The sequence below is a fragment of the Rhincodon typus genome, chromosome 10, assembly GCF_021869965.1.
Source record: "Rhincodon typus isolate 14 chromosome 10, sRhiTyp1.1, whole genome shotgun sequence".
In the NCBI taxonomy this organism is placed as follows: domain Eukaryota; kingdom Metazoa; phylum Chordata; class Chondrichthyes; order Orectolobiformes; family Rhincodontidae; genus Rhincodon; species Rhincodon typus.
Genome location: NC_063341.1, coordinates 71,944,851 through 71,965,813, shown reverse-complemented (window position 1 = coordinate 71,965,813; position 20,963 = coordinate 71,944,851). Strand labels below are relative to the sequence as shown.

Genomic DNA, 20,963 nt, shown 5'->3' with positions numbered 1-20,963 from the left:
TTCCCCTCCCCCATTTCTGAAGAAGTGTCTAGGCCCAAAATGTCAGCTTTCCTGCTCCTCTGATGCTGCTTGGCCTGCTGTGTTCATCCATCTCTCCACCTTGTTATCTCCGACACTTGAGCTTATTTTCTTATCGAAGCCCCCTCAGCTCAAGAATAATTTGTTACCCTTCTGTAAATTTTCTGAAGTAATATCCTTACTTTTGAAACGGAATAACCAACATTGCAGCTCAAACATGGAAGTAGAAGTATCAGGAAGAGTTTATTATTCATTGATGGTGTTAAGGTTTATTATAGAGTCATAGAGTCAAACAGCATGGGAACAGACTTTTCCGTCCAACTTGCCCATGCTAACCAGGTACCCTAACCTGAATAGTCCCATTTGCCTGCCTCAGCTCATATCCCTCTAAACCCTTCCTATTCATTATGACCCCTGTTACAGGCAATGATTGTACATCTAGAATAAACCAGTAATGACTTTATGCAAGGAATGGAGGGATATGGACTAAGGGCAGGCAACAGGGATAAGTTTAATTTGGTGTCATGTTTGGCACAACGTTTTGGGCCGAAAGGCCCATTCCTGTGCTGTACTGTTTCGTGTTCTTTGACTTAGTCAACTCTTCTTGGAAATAGAAATAAAAATCTTTTTCATTGGAAGAAATAGCTCAGAGTTGTCACCCTCGTGTCATTGTCACCTGTTTTTTTAAATTGTTTGCAGAGCAATAGACATCTCTGGCTGGGCCATTGTTTATTTTGCCCAACCCTCATTGTCCACATCCCTCCCCAAGATGGTGGTGATAAGTTGTCTTCTTAAGCCTTGCAGTTCATGGGGTTGCAGTAATGACCACAGGGAGGGAGCTCTAGAATATTGACCCAGCGACTCTGAAGGAACGCTGCTATAGTTCCACGTCAGGATTGTGTATAGCTTGAAAGGGACCTTGTAGATGGTGGTGTTCCCAGTTATCTACTGCCCATGTGCTGCTAGGTGGTAGAGGCCATGGGTTTGGAAGGTGTTGTTGGAGAAGCCTGGGTGACTGAGTTTTTTTTTCTGCCCTTGAAGCATTGTCAGCATATTGATTTCAAAATGAGTTTGAATAGACACTTGCAAGTAAGCCTACAGGGCCATAGAGTTGGAGCAATGAATGGGGCTTATTTGTTTCTTTACAGAGAGCTATCTTGGGTGCAATGGGCCAAATGATCTCCTTCTGTGTTACCCTGCATACATATAAAAAGGAACAGGAGTGGGCCATTCAGCCCCTTGAGCTTGCCCTGCTATTTAACAAGATCATGGCTGATCTGGCTGTAATCCAAAACCCATTTTCGCACCTACTTCTGATAATCTCTCACGTTATTGCTTGCCAAGAATTTGAATCGTAACTCTGTTCTATTACCCTGATGTACTTGTGTAAGGTCTGATTTGCCTGGCTAGCACGCAAAGCGATACTTTTCACTCAGTGATCTTGCCACTCCACCGTGGCAAATGGTGGAGTTTGAATTCAATAAAAAAAAAGTTTGGAACTGGAGTCTGGTGATGGCCAAGAGACCATTATCAATTGTTGGAAGGAAGCTGCTGATCTTAATTTTTTTTAAAAAGAGGGTAGTAGAACAGAATGCAGAATACAGTGTTACAGCTTATGGAGAAGGTGCAGAGAAAGGTCAACTCTAATACATGAGAGGCCCTACTGTTGGGTTTTATCTCTGCCATGTATCAAGCCACAGTTCATTTTAATTCATTGTGCACGAAACACAAGCTAGATGTTTCTGGGAGATGGGGCACAAAGTAAAGACCTTTTAAACATTTTGCTGTGTCTGATGAACTGAAATAACATTTCTGGATCTGTAAAATTTCAGGCATCGTTGAAATGGGGCAAAAATTGCCAAGACTACAAGATTGCAGTCAAAACATCGACAGGCCACTTTGAACACCATCCTGCAGTCCTGGTTAAAGCAACATGGGACATAATACCTCAAAGCCTAAAACAAGCTGCAGACAGGTAGGAGCTACTCAAATGAACTAACTGACAACTTTCACTGCATTCCTGCACGCTCAGAGCAATGAGCAGAAGATTAACTCCCCTCGCTTCCCTTACAGCCTGGCTGACCAGATCGCAGCAATCGCTTTCATGTTTGGGTTCTTTGAGAGACATCAAAGGAGTCACACCCATCGGATTTCAGTGATTGCAGCTGCAACATCTCAGCGAACGCTTGATGTCGTGGTGCGAACTCCAAAGGTATTTCCCAATTTTCTTACATTTCCTTTGTACCATTTCTGTTTCATTTATAGGGAGGCGATGGCCCAGTGGTATTATCGCTGGACTGTTAATCCAGAGACCCAGGTAATGGTCAGGGGACCTGGGTTCAAATCCAAATTCAAATTTCAAATTTCAAATTTGAATTTAATAATTATCTGGAATTAAGAGTCTAACGATGACCATGAATCGATTGTCAGAAAAAAACCCATCTGGTTCATTAATGTCCTTTAGGGAAGGAAACTGCTGTCCTTACCTAGTCTGGCCTACATGTGACTCCAGACCCCACAGCACTTCGGGATGGGCAATAAATGCTGGTCTAGTCAGCAATGCCCTCATCCCAAAAAAAAATGAGAAGCCTCCATCAGGAGTCATTCATGACAAATGACACTCACTGTTTTCAGATGTTACACCTGTGACAGGGTTGCCAGATCACACTGTCACCACCATTTATAGAATCCCTTCAGTTTGGAAACTGACCATTTGGCCCAACACCAACTCTCCAAAGAGTATCCCACCCAGACTCACCCTATCCCTGTAATCCTGCATTTCCTATGGCTAATCCACACATACCCGGACACTACGGCATGACCAGTCCACCTAACCTGCACGTCTTTGGACTGCAGGAGGAAGCCCATACAGACACTCCACACAGTGGAGAGAGTGCAAACTCCACACAGTCAGTGACTTGAGGCTAAAATTGAACCTGGGTCTCTAGCGCTGTGAGGCAGCAGTGCTAACCACTGAGCCACCATACCACCCCACTAGGGACAAATCTTCCCTTTCTTAAAAGGCAATTCCTGAAACCAAATGTAGTGACCAAATGATACTCAGGTTGAGCAAGGGTGACCTGGGATCAAGCCTTAAATCTTGTCATTAAAGCTTAGGCAGATATTGTGGCTCAGTGGTAAGGTAAAAGGTGATTGGTTTGATTTCTGCCCAAGAAAGTGTAGTGCCCAATCTAGTGTACCTTTCATAGAGTTTATGTGTCTGTCTAAAAGCCTCTTAAATGTTGATATCGTATCTGATTCTAACACATTGTTGGGAAGGTGGTAGAAGCAGATACAATAGTAACATTTATGAGGCGTTTAGACAGACATGAACAAGCAGCTAATAGAGGGATAGAGGGATACAGACCATGGGTAGGCAGATGGGATTAGGTTGGAATGGCATCATGGTCAACACAGGCATGGTGGGCCAAAGGGCCTGATTGAGTGTTGCACAGTTCTATGTTCTAGTGTATCGCCACTAATTGTTAGAGCACAGAAGGAGGCCATTCGACCCTTTGTGGTAGCTGTACTGGCTCTCTGGATGAACAGTATGCCACCCTTTGACCTTCTCCCCATCACCCTGCACAGTTTTCCTTTACCAATGACTATCTAATTCCCTTTTGAATGTTTGTTTAAAAACTTTGTTTTTGTTCCTGATTTACAGCATCCACAGTTCTTTTGGTTTTTACCATGAATCCATTGCCGATTGTTGGAAAAACCCATCTGATTCACTAATGTCCTTTAGGGAAGGAAACTGCCATCCTTACCTGGTCTGGCCTACATGTGACTCCAAACCCACAGCAATGTGGTTGACTCTTAACTGCCCTCTGGGCAGTTAGGGATGGGCAATAAATGCTGGCCTAGCCAATGACGCCAATGAATGAAAACGAAATTGCTTTTGCAGAAACCTTAAATCTACTTATTATGCGCAGGTTTAGGATTTAATCGGAGAAGTTTTCACCATCAGAGTTTTAAATCAAATCCACCACTTCACGTCAGCTCTGCTGAAGTGTCATCTAGCCTCAAAATGTTAGCTTGCTCTCTCTCCACTGATGCTGCCTGACTCACTGAGATTTTCAGCAAATTTTGTTTTCAGTCCATCATGATGCTGTTTCTTTTTCCATTTAGCATGTCTTCAGTCACAGAAACCTTCTCATTCCAGTACCATTACCTTTCGATGTGAACTCTCCCTCAGTGCAGCAAAGAGGACTGCTTGTCCTTGCTGATTTACCTGCCATGGTTTCACCAACAAACACAGGTACATTATTTTATTCTGTCTACTTTTGTATTCTACTTTATTAGAGCCCAGATGGTGAAATAAAGTGTATCAAAGAACTCACAACTGGAGTAGAGTCATAGAGTCATTCATACAGCACAGAAACAGACCCAACTAGTCCATGCCGACTCTGTTCCCAAACTAAACTAATCCCACCTGCCTGCACTTGTCCCATATCCCTCCAAACATTTCTTATTCATGTACTTATCCAAATGTCTTTTAAACATTGTAACTGTACCTGCTGCCATCACTTTCTTTGGCAGGTCATTCCACACACAAACCACCCTCTGGATAAAAAAGTTGCCCCTCATGTTCTTTTATTATCTTAATATTATATTGTTATTAATTTAGATTGTATTGTCTAAATTGTTGGGAAGGGCTTCTACACACAGAGGGTGGCAGAGGCTGGGAACTCTCCTCCACAAGGAGAAGTGGGTGTTTGATCTGTTGTTAATTTTAAATCTGGGATAGATAAAGTTTTGTTGCACAAAGGTATTAAGGGATATGAGCCAAAGGCAGGTTTATGGAGTTAGGCCACAGATCAGCCAGGATCTCATTGAATGGCGGAGCAGGCTTGAGGGGCTCAAAAGCCTACTCATTTCCTGTGTTCCCATGTTCTTAACTCTGTACTGTCGCATGTGTAAATTGCCTTTAAGAGTGTTCTCCTTTAAGGATTCCATGTGCATTCCATGTCGTGGTTCTGCCTGGCAGTTAGTCTGTTGTTGGTTTTCCAAGCCGCGCACACAGAGATAGGTTGATTTGCTGTAATGTCTGCTTCATAACTTATAATGTGTTTTATACTTTAAAATAAACTAACACACAGAGTTAATCAATCCCTAGTATTGGCTTTAGAAAGCTTCTGATCACAGATCTCTAACATAGACAGTCAACTATTTGTAAGTCATTTTCTGATAGTTAAATGAGTTTGTTAAGGAACAGCAGCTTAGATATGACACTAATTATTCGATATTTTATGTCATATCATTATGTTATGATATAACATTACCTGGTTAGATAAAGAAAATATTCAACCATGATAAGTGGGGACAGTTCACCGATATCAGAGAACAAACAGGCTGTCAATGTGGAATGTTTAGGTCTTGTTATACCGGTGGAGGCAGCATCTTGTTTTCGAGTCAAGGTGTTAGGGCACTCTTCCTTTGTCTTCTTTCTCTTCTCCTGGTCCATCTTCATCTGCCGGATGAGGACTTCTCGATGAACACTGCTCTTTGGGAGCAATCCCGATGAGAACTGCTGCCTACAAGATCTGCTTGATAAGTGCCCAAAAAGATTTGCGCTCTACCCCAGGCACGTATCATATTTCTAGGGGCAGGCAACGAACATTGTGTCAATCAATTGTCTGACCCCTCTGATTTGATTTGATTTGATTTGATTGATCTTTTTGTCACGTGTACCGAAGTACAGTTAAAAGCTTTGTTTATGAGCACTGCAGGGAGATCATAGTGAGTGGGGACATTCAGATCATTGGTGGAAAAGAAATGTACTTGGACAGAGGCATACAGATTACACTGCACAGGGCATGCGCTAGGCAACATCAACATTAGCAAGATCAGCGTTATTTTAAGTTAGAGAGTCCATTCGTCAGTCTAATTTCAGCAGGGAAGAAGATGTTCTTGAACCTGCTGGTGTGTGTGTTCAAGCTTCTGTATCTTCTGCCTGATGGAAGAGGCTGTAGGAGGTCATTACCAGGGTGCGATGGGTCATTGATGATGTTGACTGCCTTTCCGCGGCAGTGAGCCATGTAAATAGAGTCCATGGATGGAAGGTTGGCTTCCGTGACGGTCTGGGCTGTGCACACCACCTTCTGTAGTTTCTTACGGTCCTGGGCAGAGCAGTTGCCATACCAGGCCGTTATGTACCCAGATAGTATGCTTTCAATGGTGCATCTGTAGAAGTTGGTGAGGGACTTTATGGACATGTCAAATTTCCTGATCTGCCTGAGGAAGAAGAAGCGTTGTTGTGCCTTCTTGACTGTCGCACCTACATGGGAAGTCCAGGACAGGTTGTCGTTTATTGTCACTCCTAGGACTTGAAACACTTGCCAATAGCCATGGAACAGCAACTCATGATGTCAGGGACCATTGTCACCTTGTCTACTCCATTCAAAAGTTAGTCTTCATTTCTTCTAAAAACAAACCCTTCTGATTTTCAAAAAACAATTCGCTGATAATAGTGTGTGTGTATGTGCGCGCGTGTGTGTGCACGTGTGTACGTGTGTCTGTGCATGTGTGCGTGCGTGTATAGGTATAAGTAAGAGTGAGAGTGACAGTGACAGTGAGTGTGAGATTGAGAAAGAAGGACAATCTGCTGTTATGTTCCCCAAAACTACATGGCCAGGCAACACAAGCTGATGACACTTCACAGAAGAGCTGCCTCTTACTGAGTTACTGAAAACATCCTTGAAATTCGATCTCAGGAATCGATTCTTGCAGAAGAGGTGAGAGATATTGGAAAGAATGAAATCTTTCCCATTACAAGACTCACTCCCCTGAATTGGGTGCCATTTGGTTGATCATATTAACTGCCCATTGAACAACACCTTGAGAAAGCAATAGTGGGTTTTCCCACTATCTCCTGGAGTCTTTGTGCAGCTAATGTGGGCTGGTAGGGATGTCCAGAGTATCAACACAGAGCTGATGAAGAAATGGTGATGTATGTTTGTGTCTGTGTGACTCAGACAGGACCTTAACAGAGACGGTGTTCCCACTGCATTGTTACTGTTCCCTTTCTGAGCAGGAGAAGTCACAGAGTGAGGCAAGTTCAGTCACAGTGAGTTTCGAAAGCCAATGCATTCTGCAGATGGTACCCAGAGTGCCACTGATGAAGGGCTAAATACTAAATGCAGTGCCGTCAATGTGTGCTGTTAATTTTCTGATAAGATTAGCTTACTAAATGCTCAGGCGTCAACGCAAAACCAGTTTGTTAATAGTCAGGAATTCATTACGGAAATCCAAGCAATAATTGTGGTGTTTTTTTCTGTTTTGCAGCTGAGTGCAGAGTCTTGCAAAACCAATTCAACCCATTTAGCAAGGAGTGTTTTGAGTACGAAATGCCTGAAGGTTGCGCTCATGTATTGGTCCAAGATTGTACTCCTGAACTGAAGTTCATCATACTGATAAGACGCAGTGCAGAATCTCTGTTTGTACAGCTGAATTTGCCTTCTAGGTAAGGGACACCAAAGTGCATGAGAAGCATTCAATATGCTCACACTTCTGATTAACACATTGTTTTTTTCTTTTGTAAAAGTCAAGTAGAAATACAATCGACAGTAGCAGGAAACATCCAATTGTTCATAAATGGAGCCAAAACACCAGCCAGAAGACTATCACTTCCAGGTTCGAGTAAATAACTTTACTTCTTCAATTTCAATGTGAAAAGTCTTGCTCTCACACAAGCTCTCGAGTGCTGCAGAGAAGGGACATAGTGTGGAAGAACTGAATTATGAATTACTTTGCATTGCAAAATATAAGACTTTAATCTGAATAATCATAAATTTCAGGGCTCAAACTGATTTGCCTCCATCAGGAAGCAGCTTATTAAAGATGTTACTTCCCTTTCGGCTTGTGACTGATTCTGTGTAACGGTGATTTTTGCTTTTTCCAGGATCCTTGGTCATTGACAGCAGTGACAATGATCTGAAGATCAAAGCACCAGAAGTTGGCCTTGAACATCTCTTCTTCGACGGCAAAGAGATTAGGGTGCTTGCCATTATCTTTCTTTCAGATCAAGAAAAATGTAACTTTTTTAAAAAGAGTTTAATCTGTGAACTGTAGAAACCTATGACTATACATCAGGGGCTTCAATGTATTGTACCAAAGCTGACCCCTCGGCACAATGCTGAGGGCTGAGGAAAGGGGTTTATATCATTTCTCTATCGGTGAAGACGCCTCAGGGATCTTAGATGATTCACTGTGTTCAGAGTTGGGTGAAGCCCCTGTGTCCAGTTCGGACACAAGGCTCCTGTGCTGGTATCAGGCATAAAGTGAGAATGGAGGGAGTTAGTTTAGAGTATGGGCAGCAAGACCCTGAAGAGGAGCAGCACCGGTGTACCTGATTTTTGTCCCCGGACCTGTGAGACAGGGAAAGGGGTCGGTGTAGTATTAGCGTAGTGATTGTAACAAGGTCAGGCAAAACTGCTCCTCATAAAATATGAGTTCCTTGATTGGGGCTGTTAATCTGGTCCAAACAGGGAGCCCTGGCTTACATAAAAGGATGAACATCAGGGATACTGAGACTCTGAATGCCTAATTCAGTGAAAGGCAGTGCTATTGTCAAAGGCTTTTGTATATAAAGGGTGATTGGTGATGGGATGCCAGGCTCTTAAGATTTCTGTTATTCCCAGTAGAAGGAAACAGTAATACTAGCCTGGTTGAAACAAGCTATCAGTATTTAAGTGTGTCCAATAAAAAAAAGGGCAACCATTAGATTCTCTCCTAGTTCTAGGCAGTCAGTACAAGTAACTTTTCAGTTTGCTGCCAGGTGGGTACAGTTCTTGGCGGTATCTTCTATGAAGGCTGGTACTACCAGCTCAATAAATAAGGCAGCTTCCAGTCTTCTTGAAGCTTACATCACACATCTCTGTGGTTTTAATTGAATTGTTCCCCACAATGGTTTTAATCTTTCTGTGCCTTCTGACTTTGATATGGATTTTAAACATTTTATTAGTGAATCAAACTCTATTTTCTTACCTCCTATCATAAACCCCTACGTGAGCCAAGTCAGGCACATCAGACGATGGAGAGTAGTAGGACAGTGTGACTTTAAATCTGAGAGAACTGAGGGGTTTAAAACCATTCTGTTCATCATAGCTATGTTTACTATTTTATTCACTCATGGATATGGGGATTACTGGCTGGGCCAGCGTTTACTGGCCATCCTGACTAGCCCTTGAGAAGGTGCTGGTGAGCTGCCTCCTTGAACCGCTGCAGTCCTCCTGCTGTGGGTTGACCCACAATACCCTTAGGGAGGGAGTTCCAGGATTTTGACCCAACGTCAGTGAAGGAACAGCGATACATTTCCAAGTTAGGATAGTGAGTGAGTGGCTTGGAGGGGAACTTTCAGGTGATGATCTCCCCATGTATCTGCTGCCCTTGTCCTTCTAGACGGAAGTGATAGTATGTTTGGAACGTTCTGGAGCTTTGTTGAATATTGCAATGCATCTTGTAGATAGTACGCACTGCTGCTCCTGAACATCAATGGTGGAGGGAGTGGATGCTTGTGGATGTAGTGCCAATCAAGCGGGCTGTTTTGTCCTGGATGGTGTCAAGCTTCTTGAGTGTTGTTGGGGCTGCACTCATCCAGGCAAGTTGGGGGGTGGGGGGTGGAGGTTGACGTTCCATCACACTCCAATTTGTACCTTGTCACTGATGATGGACAGGCTTTGGTGAATCAGGAGGTGTGTTATTTGCTGCAGAATTCTTAGCCTCTGACCTGTTCTTGTAGACCCTGTATTTAACTCACTATCAATAATCCCTTGTCTACCTACTGCTTTCATATCTCTCTCTCTCTCTCTCTGGGCTCTACCTCCACCTATCTGCTCACCTCTCCCCCCACCCCACCCCCAATCCCATCTTCACTATAAATACCACATTTTCCTCACTGCTTCATCAGTTCTGATGAAGAGTCATCGGACCTAAAACGTCAACTCTGTTTTCTCTCTACACATGCTACCAGACCTGCTGAGTTTCTCCAGCAATTTCTGTTTTTGTTTCAGATCTCCAGCATCTGTAGTTCTTTGCTTTGTTTTAGACACCATATTTATGTGGCTAATCCAAATCAGTTTCTGGTCAATGATAACCCCCAGGATGTTGATGATGGGGGATTCAGTGATGGTAATACCATTGAATGTCAAGGGGCAGTGGTTAGATTGTCTCTTATTGGAGATGGTCATTACCTGGCATTTATGCGATGGAAATGTTACTTGATTGGCCTTGAATGAAGGATTATCCTGTAATTTCATGAAATTCTCCTTCTGCCTCTCCAATCCAGGTCTCAGTGATGCCATCGATGGCTGAGAGCACATGTGGACTGTGCGGACAAAGTGATTCCCAGAGGAGAAATGAGTATCAACAACCAAATAAACGCATCACCAGAGAAATTCTGAAATTCGCCCACTCGTGGTTGCTGCCAGGGGAAAGCTGTAAAGACGGTAAAGACACCCATTCCAATTTCTGCATGTAGGAATTTTGGCATCCTGGGATCTTCCAGATATCAATCTGGTTAGCTTATCCCAAATACTTGCCAACAGAACATTCCTGATGAATTAGGACCAATGTGTCTGGATATGATTTCCATGTTCAAAAGGATTTGCAACTGAATCATTTTCTTCATAGCATTCAGTGGTGACTTATAAACTTTTCACTGTACTCTATTGAGTACACGGAACGATAAAGCTAATTCATACATTCATTCATTCATTCAATATATGAAGAGAGCTTGAACAGACTGGGGTTGTTTTCCTTCAAGCAGAGGAGACTGAGAGGGAACGTGACTGAGATATATAAAATTGTGAGGGGTGGGAGACAGGAAGAAACTGTTCCCTTTGATGGAGGGATCATTGATGAGAGGGCATGGTTTTAAGGGAAGGAGCAATAGGTTCAGGGGGGATGTGAGGACAAACTTTGTCACCCAGAGGGTGGTGGGAATCTGGAACTCACTCCCCTTAAGAGTGGTAAAGGAAGAAACCTTCGCAACATTGAAAAAGTATTTAGGTGTGCTCTTGTGATGCCAAGCCATACAAGGATATGGGCCAAGCACTGGAAAATGGAATTAGATTGATTAGGTAGGTTTTTTTTTAATAGCATAGACTTGATGGGCCAAAGGGCCTTTTATTATGCTGTAGACTCTATGCCAGTATGACTGTCAGCCTGTAATTCCTTCCAATACACCTAAGGTAGGGTATAAGAACAGGAGGGTTTCCTGGTCAACCAGAACAATGGCGTAGCTGCCAGCCTCCCCACATTAAAAGACTCACGTGCGAGGACCTGACTCTGTTGAGGGAATGTTGGAGAAAAATGCAGCAGGACAGCCCTACAATAATTAACCTGTCTCCCCTACCCACATAGTGACACCGTACACCAAGATGCACTGCCTCTCAATACAGCTGAGGCTGGAAGAGCACATAATTGTTCTAGTCAGCTTTCTTTAGTAAATTGGTGGCACGGTGGCTCAGTGGTTAGCACTGCTGCCTCACAGCACCAGGGACCCAGGTTCAATTCCACCCTTGGATGACTGTCTGTGTGGAGTTTGCACATTCTCCATGTGTCTGCGTGAGTTTCCTCTGGGTGCTCCGGTTTCCACCCACAGTCCAAAGATTTGCAGGTTAGGTGGATTGACCATGCTAAATTGTCCATAGTATCCAGGGATGTATAGGCTAGGTGGATTAGCCATGGGAAATATGGGGAGAAGGGTCTGGGTGAAATGCTCTTCAGTGGTTCAGTGTGGACTTGATGGGCATCAACCACTATTTGAGGAAGAGTTCCAAACCCATGCTACTGTTTGCATGTAGAAGTGCTTTCTAACATCTCTCCTGAATGGCCTATCTCTAATTCTCAGACTATGCCCCCTGGTTCTAGAATCTTCAACTACTGGAAGTAGTTTGCCTTTATCTCTGCTGTCTTTCCCTGTTAATACCTTGAAGACCTGGATTAGATCACACTTAACCTTCTAAATTCTAGAGAATAAAGGCTTAATTTGACTCATAACTTAATCCCTGAAGTCCAAGAACCATCTTGTAAACCTGCATTGAACTCTCTCCAGGGCCAGAATATATTTCCCAAGGTGTAGTGCCCAGATCTGCTCACAGTTCTCTAACTGGTGTCTAATTAGGACTTTGCATAACACGAGCATAATGTTTGCATCCCAATGCTCCAGCCCTTTAGATATGTAGGCCAGCATTCCCTTAGCCGTCTTGACTATTAAAGTCCATAAAAATTCTTAAATATGAAGCATCTTCAAAATATTGTCCTCTTGCCTCTTATGACAGGATGATATCACATAATGTTCCATCATTAACATCTCAACTGATTACATCTTGTGCAAATATGGGAAATTCTAAAACAAATTCCAGAAATAGCCCATTGGAAACTAAAAAAAAATGTCTCCAGCCCAAACTCTGGCTCCTGTTAGAACTCTGCCACCCAACGCTGATTCATGACAAAAATCCAGGTCTCAGAGCCATCAGAAGCAACCTGCTAACTCTAGTTATCATGCATGATGGTGGGCAGTAGCTAACTCTTGTCTCAACTATTCTTTCAGCTTGTAAACTGATGAAACAGACCATGAAGCTGGAGAACTCAGTTGACATACACGGACAGGAATCCAAATGCTACACTGTTGACCCAGTTTTACGCTGCCAGGTTGGATGCTCACCGGTTCAAACAGTCCTGGTTGACTATGGCTTCCACTGCCTTCCAGCTGGTATGTTTCCTTTTTTGTTTGTGTGCCTGTGCTGTTCAGTTTGTTATTCCATAAGTGAATGAATATGATATTGTGGTCATTGCAGAATAGAATAATAAGATGGACAAGGAAACCATTTGGTCCATTATAACTGTGCCAACTTGTGTAAGACCTGCCCAAGTGGGTCCACTTTCCCTGTTCTTTCCTCATAAACCTAGTTAATTATTGTCAAGTATGCATCTTCTCTCTTTTTGAAAGCTACAAATGACACCTCATAAAGAAGATTAGACGCAGTGTTGCAGCTGAGACGTAACTAACCATTTACAGATGTTTAATATCCTTGCCTTTCTAAAAACAAAATCATTCATGGGATGAGGGTGTCGCTGGCTAGGCAACATTTATTGCCCATCCCCTAATTACCCAGAGGGCAGTTAAGAGTCAACCACATTGCTGTGTGTTTGGAGTCACATGTAGGCCTGACCACGTAAGGATGGCAGTTTCCTTTCCTCAAGGAACATTAGTGAACCAGGTGGGTTTTTCCCCACAATCAACAATGGACTCATGGTCATCACTAGTCTCTTAACTCCAGATTTTCACTGAATTCAAATTCCACCATCTGCTGTGGCAGGATTCAAACACAGCGCCCAGGAGATCACCCTCGACTCTGGATTAACTGTCCAGTGATAATACCAGCAGGCCATTGCCTCCCTTGTTTTATATTCTTTGCCTCTATTATTGAAGCTGAGGATCCCCCGTATCTTTTAATAATCTCTTCAACAGAAACAACTTTTTTACAACTCCATATACAATAGAAAAGTGAATTGTGCAAGGCCAGTTAGAGTGGGTTTGAGATTTGGAGGGCATTTAAAATGAGTGCTAGCCATCTACATGCTTTCCCAGATGAAGTATGTTGATCTATCTGTAATTCTCATTGACCTCCACTTCGTGCCCATCACCAGACATGCTGCTTTCAAAATCCTCTCCATTGTTTAGAAATCTCTCTGTACACCCGCCCTTGGTAGCATTCTTCAGCTTTGTGTTTTGCCCTTCTAATCCACAGTCTGCCCACCTCAACAATAACAGAATCTTCCATCAGTGTTTTCTTGCAATCTAAAACTCTCTTCCTAAATTCTCATTGACAGGGTGGCAGAGTGATTAGCACTGCTGCGTGGGTTTCTTCCCACAGTCCAAAGATGTGCAGGTTAGGTGGAGTGACCATGATAAATTGCCCATGTTGTCCAGGGATGAGTAGATTAGGTGGATTAGCCATGGAAAATGCAGGGTTACAGGGATAGAATAGGGGGTAGGATTGGGTGTGATGTTCTTCAGCGGGTCGGTGTGGATTCGATGGGCCGAATGGTCTGCTTCTTCACTGCAGGGATTCTATGAATCTAAATCCCTTCACCTTTGGTATCTTCTTCACCTGAGGATCCCCTATTGGTTTCATACAATTTATTTGGATGTTTTGGCACTATTTGAAGAAAAGGGAGAAGTTCTCCTGTTGGTCACTGGCATCATTATATGGGAAGTGGTTTGAGATTCTTCTGGGAGACTTGTCAACAGTCTCCTTGTCTCAATAACAGCTGTGTCACTATAATACACCAGGTAACCTCACCCACTCCCAGGTCAAACTAAACATGAATTAATTATTTTGCAGATTCTCAGGCGAATCCAAGTGATGAGCAGCTGATATCCGCCAACTTTGGTCAAAAGAGTGAAGACTTGATAGGCACTGTTGAAGCTCACACTGCCTGTTCATGCCCTTCCAACTGTAGCTAAGCAAATGATTGGAATTTCTGTCGATTTGATACAGAGGCTGTAACCAAAGATTTGTACAACTGTTGCAATTAAAGAGATAAAGACGCAATGAAATAAGGACACATTCAATAATGTTTTAAATGAATTCATTTTAGACGCACTGATTTGTCATTTGTAGAATTAAATAAATCAGCTTTCAGCAAGCAAATCAATGTATCATTGAGCACACAATTTGTACATTGCGCATAATCTGCTTTACAGTAAATCATTTTTTTAAAAATAACAGCTTTATTTGCAAAGTGAGATGCTGGGTTGGAAAGGACCACAGATATATATCACAGATATACACAGCAGAAGATTCTTATCTGTTGTGTTAGACAGGGGAACGGGGATGGCTGCTACAACTGACCTTGACACTCCTTGACTAATGAAGGGAAAGTCCGTGTGTGTGTGTGTGTGTGTGTGTCTGTGTGTGAGTGTGTGTATCTGTGTGTGTGTGTGTGTGTGTGTGTGTGTGTGTCCAGTTCTGAAAAGTCAAACCAAACTGAAAACGTTAACTCTGTTCTCTCTCCAACCTGCTCAGTTTTTCCAGCATTCTTCATGTTTGGTTTCGATTTCCAGCATCTGCAGTATTTTGTGTGTAATGAGTAGGAAATATCTTAGAGTCACAGAATCATTCGGCACAGATAGAGACCCTTCAGTCCAACTCGTCCATGCCGACCAAGTTTCCTGAACCAATTGAGTCCCACTTGCCCGCATTTGGCCTATATCCCTCTAAATCTTTTCTATTCATGTGCCTGTCCAAATGTCTTTTAAATGTTGTAACTATACCTGCATCTACAACATCCTCTAGCAGTTAATTCCACATATGAACCACCCTCTGAATAAAAATGTTGCCCCTCTGCTCCCTTTTAAATCTTTCGCCTCTCACCTTAAAATTTTTGAAGTTATGTTCACTAAACGTAACCATCTTGGTCATGGGGTCAATAGATGGCTTGAGACCGATCTGTCAGCTCCTTGGGTGAAGAATCCAGTAGCAGCGATAGAAGCTGATTCCAATTTTAGAGGTAGGTACAGTTACAACATTTAAAAGACATTCAGAGAGGTACATGAATAGGAAAGGTTTGGAGGGATAGTTTAGTCTATGGACATGTTGGACCAAAGGGTCTGTTTCCATGCTGTATGACTCTATGATTCTATGATTCTAATCACCCTTGGCTCCCACTCTCTTCTGAAGATGGGTTTTAAGTGACTCCTTATCCCTCATTGCCCACAGGCATCTCTCCCCATGCTTCCCTGTACCACCAACGCAGCATTGGTCAATCTGCAATTTTATGCCCTACTTTACGATCCTGTTAGACAGCATTCATGTTGAAAGAGAAATTTGAACATGTAGGAATAAATTGAAAGCAATATATCACTAAATTTCACGTTGTGAAACAAAAGAATTTTTAAAAGAATCGAACAAAACCAGCACCAATAACTTAATAACAGAGATAACAAGGTGCAGAGCTGGATGAACACAGCAGGCCAAGCAGCATCAGAGGAGCAGAAAAGCTGACGTTTCGGGCCTAGACCCTTCTTCAGAAAATAACTTAATCATTTGTTGGTTCCAATTCTTTTCTTCCCTGAAATTATCCCTCATTTATTTACAAGAATCTGGAAGATTTATTTGCTTCTTCTGGGACCAACCCAAAGACATGTCACAGCTATCCAAATTCACATTAGATCTCCTTAGAGTTCCCATTATTTTCAGAGATGTAAGATTTTGACTTTTCTATTCGCTTTTGATAAAGGAACACTTAAACTTTCCTTTCAGACATCAAAACTGTGGATTCCTCCATTCAAATGTGATCTTCATTACCTCCTTGATCAGGGATTTAAACATCAGGAATACCCTGGTTCCTAATGGCCTTCAATGCTTCCTGTTCTAGATTTGATAGACAGCAACTGTTTTTCTCCGTTTGTTCCCACAGCTTCTGCTTCCATATGTAACTGACTAAGGTAAATGCTTCCAAGCCAAATGCATAGAAACACATCAACTAGGAACAGAAGTAGGCCATTCGGCCCTTCAATCCTGCTCCAATATTCTCAGTCTTAAATGGCAGACCACTGAGATTGCAACCTCTGATTCTAGATTTTTCCCAACCATCTAATCCGTCCAGATCTGTTAGAACTTTATTTTCTCATTGGCAATCAATGGCTTGTGTTGTGCCTCAGGGATCAGAATTGGGACTGCAATTGTTTATAATTAACATTGATGATTTATAGATGGGGACCACGTGCGGTGTGTCAATTTTTGCGGATGACACTAAGATGAGTGGCAGACCAAACTGTGCAGTGGGCACTGAAAGTCTGCAGAGGGATATAGATAGGTTAAGTGAGTGGGGAAAGGTCCGGCAGATGAAGTACAATGTTGGTAAATGTGAGGTCATTCATTTTTGTAGAAATAACAGTAAAAAGGGCTATTATTTGAACGGTAAAAAGTCGCAGCATGCTGCTGTGCAGAGGGACCTGGGTGTCCTTGTGCATGAATCACAGAAGGTTGGTTTGCAGGCACAGCAGGTAATTAAGGCAGCAAATGGAATTTTGTCCTTCATTGCTACAGGGTTGGAGTTTAAAAATAGGGAGGTTATGTTACAGCTCTATAGGGTGCTGGTGAGTCTACACCTGGAGTGTTATGGACAGTTTTAGTCTCCTTACTTGAGAAAGGATGTACTGGCACTGGACAGGATGCAGAGAAGTTTCACTAGGTTGATTCAGGTGTTGACAGGATTGGTTTATGGGGAGAGATTGAATAGACTGGGACTATACTCATTGGAATTTAGAAGAATGACAGGGAATCTTATAGAAACATATAAAACAATGAAGGGAATAGACAAGATAGAAGCAGGGAGGTTGTTTCCATTGGTTGGTAAAATTAGAACTAGAGGGCATAGCCTCAAAATAAGGGGGAGCAGATTTAGGACTGAGCTGAGAAGGAACTTCTTCACCCAAAGGGTTGTGAATCTGTGGAATTCCCTGCCCAGTGAAGCATTTGAGGCTACCTCGTTGAATGTTTTTAAGGTAAAGATAGATTTTTGAACAGTAAGGGAATTAAGGGTTATGGTGAGTGGGCAGGTGAGTGGAGCTGAGTCCATGTGGACTCACTACGTGGATGACACCTTTGTCATCATTAAACGGACCAAACTGGAGGAGACACACGAACTAATAAACAACACCCTCACCAAAATCAGATTCACCAGAGAAGGGGAGATGAACAAACAGCTCCCATTCCTGGACGTCATGGTAGAGCACAGGACAAATGGGGAATTCCTAACAAAAGTATGCAGGAAAGCCACACACACTGACCAAGTACTGAATTTCAATAGCAATCACCCTAACACACACAAGTGAAGTTGCATGAGAACATTATTTAAATGGGCAACAACAACACTGCAGCAGCACAGACCTACACCAAAAAGAAGAAGAATACCTTTTCCAGGTGTTCAAGGACAATGGTTACCCAAACAACTGGGTCAGAAGATGCCTATCACACGAATGACACCAGAAAGATACTACACACCCCGACACACTCATCATGCTAGCTTACATCAGGAACACATCTGAACTGACCACAAGACTCCTACGACCACTGGGCATCAGAGTAGCACACAAACCCACATCAACCCTACGACAACTGCACACCCGAACCAAAGACCCACTCCCCACTATGGACAGGACCAATGTCATCTACAAGATTCCCTGCAAGGACTGTGACAAACACTACATCGGACAAACAGGAAGGAAATTAACAACAAGGGTACAGAAACATCAATTGTCTACAAAAAGACACGACCAATACTCACTCATCTCTAACCACATGGTTAAGGAGAACCACCAATTCGACTGGGACAACACCAAGATCCTGGGACAAGCAAAGCAGAGACAGGCACAGGAATTCCTAGAAGCCTGGTACTCCATGAAGAAAGCCATCAACAAACACATAAAACTCGACCCCATATACACTCCACTGCGAAGGAAAATCAGAAGTGAGGTAATCCAGCTCAACGAATTCCAAAGTTTAAATACCAGGTTGGAAAACAAAATGGCGCTTCGTCGGAGGCTGCACTGAGGATGTTACCCAGCATAGAACATAGAACATAGAACATTACAGCGCAGTACAGGCCCTTCGGCCCTCGATGTTGCACCGACCTGTGAAACCAATCTGAAGCCCATCTAACCTAAACTATTCCATTATCATCCATATGTTTATCCAATGACCATTTAAATGCCCTTAAAGTTGGCAAGTCTACTACTTTTGCAGGCAGGGCATTCCACACCCTTACTACTCTCTGAGTAAAGAACCTACCTCTGACGTCTGTCCTATATCTATCACCCCTCAATTTAAAGCTATGTCCCCTCTTGCTAGCCATCACCATCCGAGGAAAAAGGCTCCCACTGTCCACCCTATATAATCCTCTAATCATCTTGTATGTCTCTATTAAGTCACCTCTTAACCTTCTTCTCTCTAACGAAAACAGCCTCAAGTCCCTCAGCCTTTCCGCATAAGACCTTCCCTCCATACCAGGCAACATCCTGGTAAATCTCGTCTGCACCCTTTCCAATGCTTCCACATCCTTCCTATAATGCGGCGACCAGAACTGTACGCAATACTCCAAGTGTGGCTGCACCAGAGTTTTGTACAGCTGCAACATGACCTCATGGCTCCGAAACTCAATCCCTCTACCAATAAAACCTAACATACTGTACGCCTTCTTAACAACGCTATCAACGTGGGTGGCAACTTTCAGTGATCTATGCACATGGACACCGAGATCTCTCTGCTCAGCAGGGTAATGAAACGTCTGCAGAACAATGAACCAGCTCGCCAAGCCAACCAACTACAACATCCACAACCTGAGCTACAAAACTACTCTAAAACCTTAAAAACAAAAACAAATCCCTCCAGCCCTCACTCCTCAAATACACTCACCCACCACACACTCTCCATGCTTAAGCTCCCCATGGTCCCTCCCATGTCAACCAGTTATGTCATGCACTTATAGAAATAAAATCATTTCTAGGGTTTTGAGAGAATTTGCCATGTTGTGGCTTTACATTCTGTAAAAAGAAACAGCAATAATATTACAATCATGAATCGAATTGTCAGCATCTGAAAGGAGATATTCAAAGGAAAATTCCTTCACAATGAATGAGTCAATGGTCTAGTGGCATTATGACGAGACTTAATCCAGAGACTCTGGTAATGTTCTGTGTTGGATTCCCACCATGGCGGATGGTGGAATCTGAATTCAATACAAATCTTGAATTAAGAGTCTAATGATGACCATGAAACCATTATTGGACAAACCCATCTGGTTCACCAAATGCCATTTAGGAAAGGAAATTGCTGCGTTTACCTGGTCTAGGTGGTCACGGCCAGACCACCTCAGCTTGTGGTCAATGTTATCAATCCGGAGTAAGTGAGTCAGAGACGCAAGTGGGAGACATGCTGAGTCAGGAGTCGGGGGAGCTGGTGAGCAGGCAATAAGTTGGAAAGAGTATTATTAAGAGTTGAGTTGCTGAGGTTTTTTGATCCAGTTAATGTCTCTAATCCAGTCATTCCACTACATCTGTTTTTGTTGCATTTTCAGCATTCCCAATGATGCAAAAGGTGCAAATTAAATGCAAATTCTTCCTTTTTAAGTTTCTTTATTATTGACTGTTATTGACTTACCTGATATATGTGTGCATTCGGAGCTGCAAAGGAGACATTGGACTGACTGAAATTACTTAAAATCTAGATCAAACATAAATTAGGTCTGCGTTTGACTGCTGATTCAAAATACTCACTCAGGGCAAAATCTTTTCGAGGCCTGAATGATGTGGGCTACGTCATGAAATGTGGCAGAATTGTGTCAGAATGGCACAAGGCCCATCTCAATATTGGGAACAACTTGCTGCCGCGCCTTTTAGGAAGTTCCGGGCATTGAGATAACATTCTTCCTGGGCAACAGTGAGATGCCTATGCAGTGGGCTCATTAACTGCAGATATCGCCTTAGTAACGCACGGCTTCCTATCCACTGCAAACAAACCGAGACCGAGAATTCTCAACAATGGAAACCCAACCAGGCATCTGTCAACTTCAGCTCACTCCTTGCGACAAAAGGTCCTCTATGTGGGACATCAGGCTCCAATATCTCAGGACACACTCCATGGGCACTGGCCACATGCATCCCACATGCACAGACATTGGCATCTGCTATGTACCAGCCTTTAATTGAGGCATATCTCTGATCCACTTCTTTCAACGTTGTACCTTAGGCTGCGCTCTCATTGTAATCCTGCATCAAGGATGTTGGGGCACTCAGGGACACACACCCAGCTCAGTCTGGGCTACATCTGTGGCCAGTTAGCTTGTTCTCATTGCGCTCATGCACTCTGAGCCTATCTGGATGACCACAACATCCCTGCCTTGCCCTTTTGCACCTACTCCCCAGCCAGAGATAC

General features: G+C 43.0%; 1 protein-coding gene across 1 annotated transcript in view; it reads left to right on the top strand.

Moving 5' to 3' along the window:
- vtg3 (vitellogenin 3, phosvitinless) overlaps nt 1–14,678 on the top strand; it is a 97,938-nt gene extending 83,260 nt beyond the window's left edge. The window contains exons 27-36 of the mRNA XM_048601553.1: nt 1,851–1,993; nt 2,092–2,230; nt 4,147–4,276; nt 7,303–7,480; nt 7,562–7,650; nt 7,919–8,013; nt 10,304–10,463; nt 10,648–10,653; nt 12,572–12,733; nt 14,370–14,678. Of these exons, the coding sequence (XP_048457510.1) occupies nt 1,851–1,993; nt 2,092–2,230; nt 4,147–4,276; nt 7,303–7,480; nt 7,562–7,650; nt 7,919–8,013; nt 10,304–10,463; nt 10,648–10,653; nt 12,572–12,733; nt 14,370–14,491 (1,224 nt within the window). The 3' untranslated portion in view covers nt 14,492–14,678. The remainder of the gene's footprint in view (nt 1–1,850; nt 1,994–2,091; nt 2,231–4,146; nt 4,277–7,302; nt 7,481–7,561; nt 7,651–7,918; nt 8,014–10,303; nt 10,464–10,647; nt 10,654–12,571; nt 12,734–14,369) is intronic.
- The last annotated feature ends 6,285 nt before the right edge of the window (nt 14,679–20,963 follow it).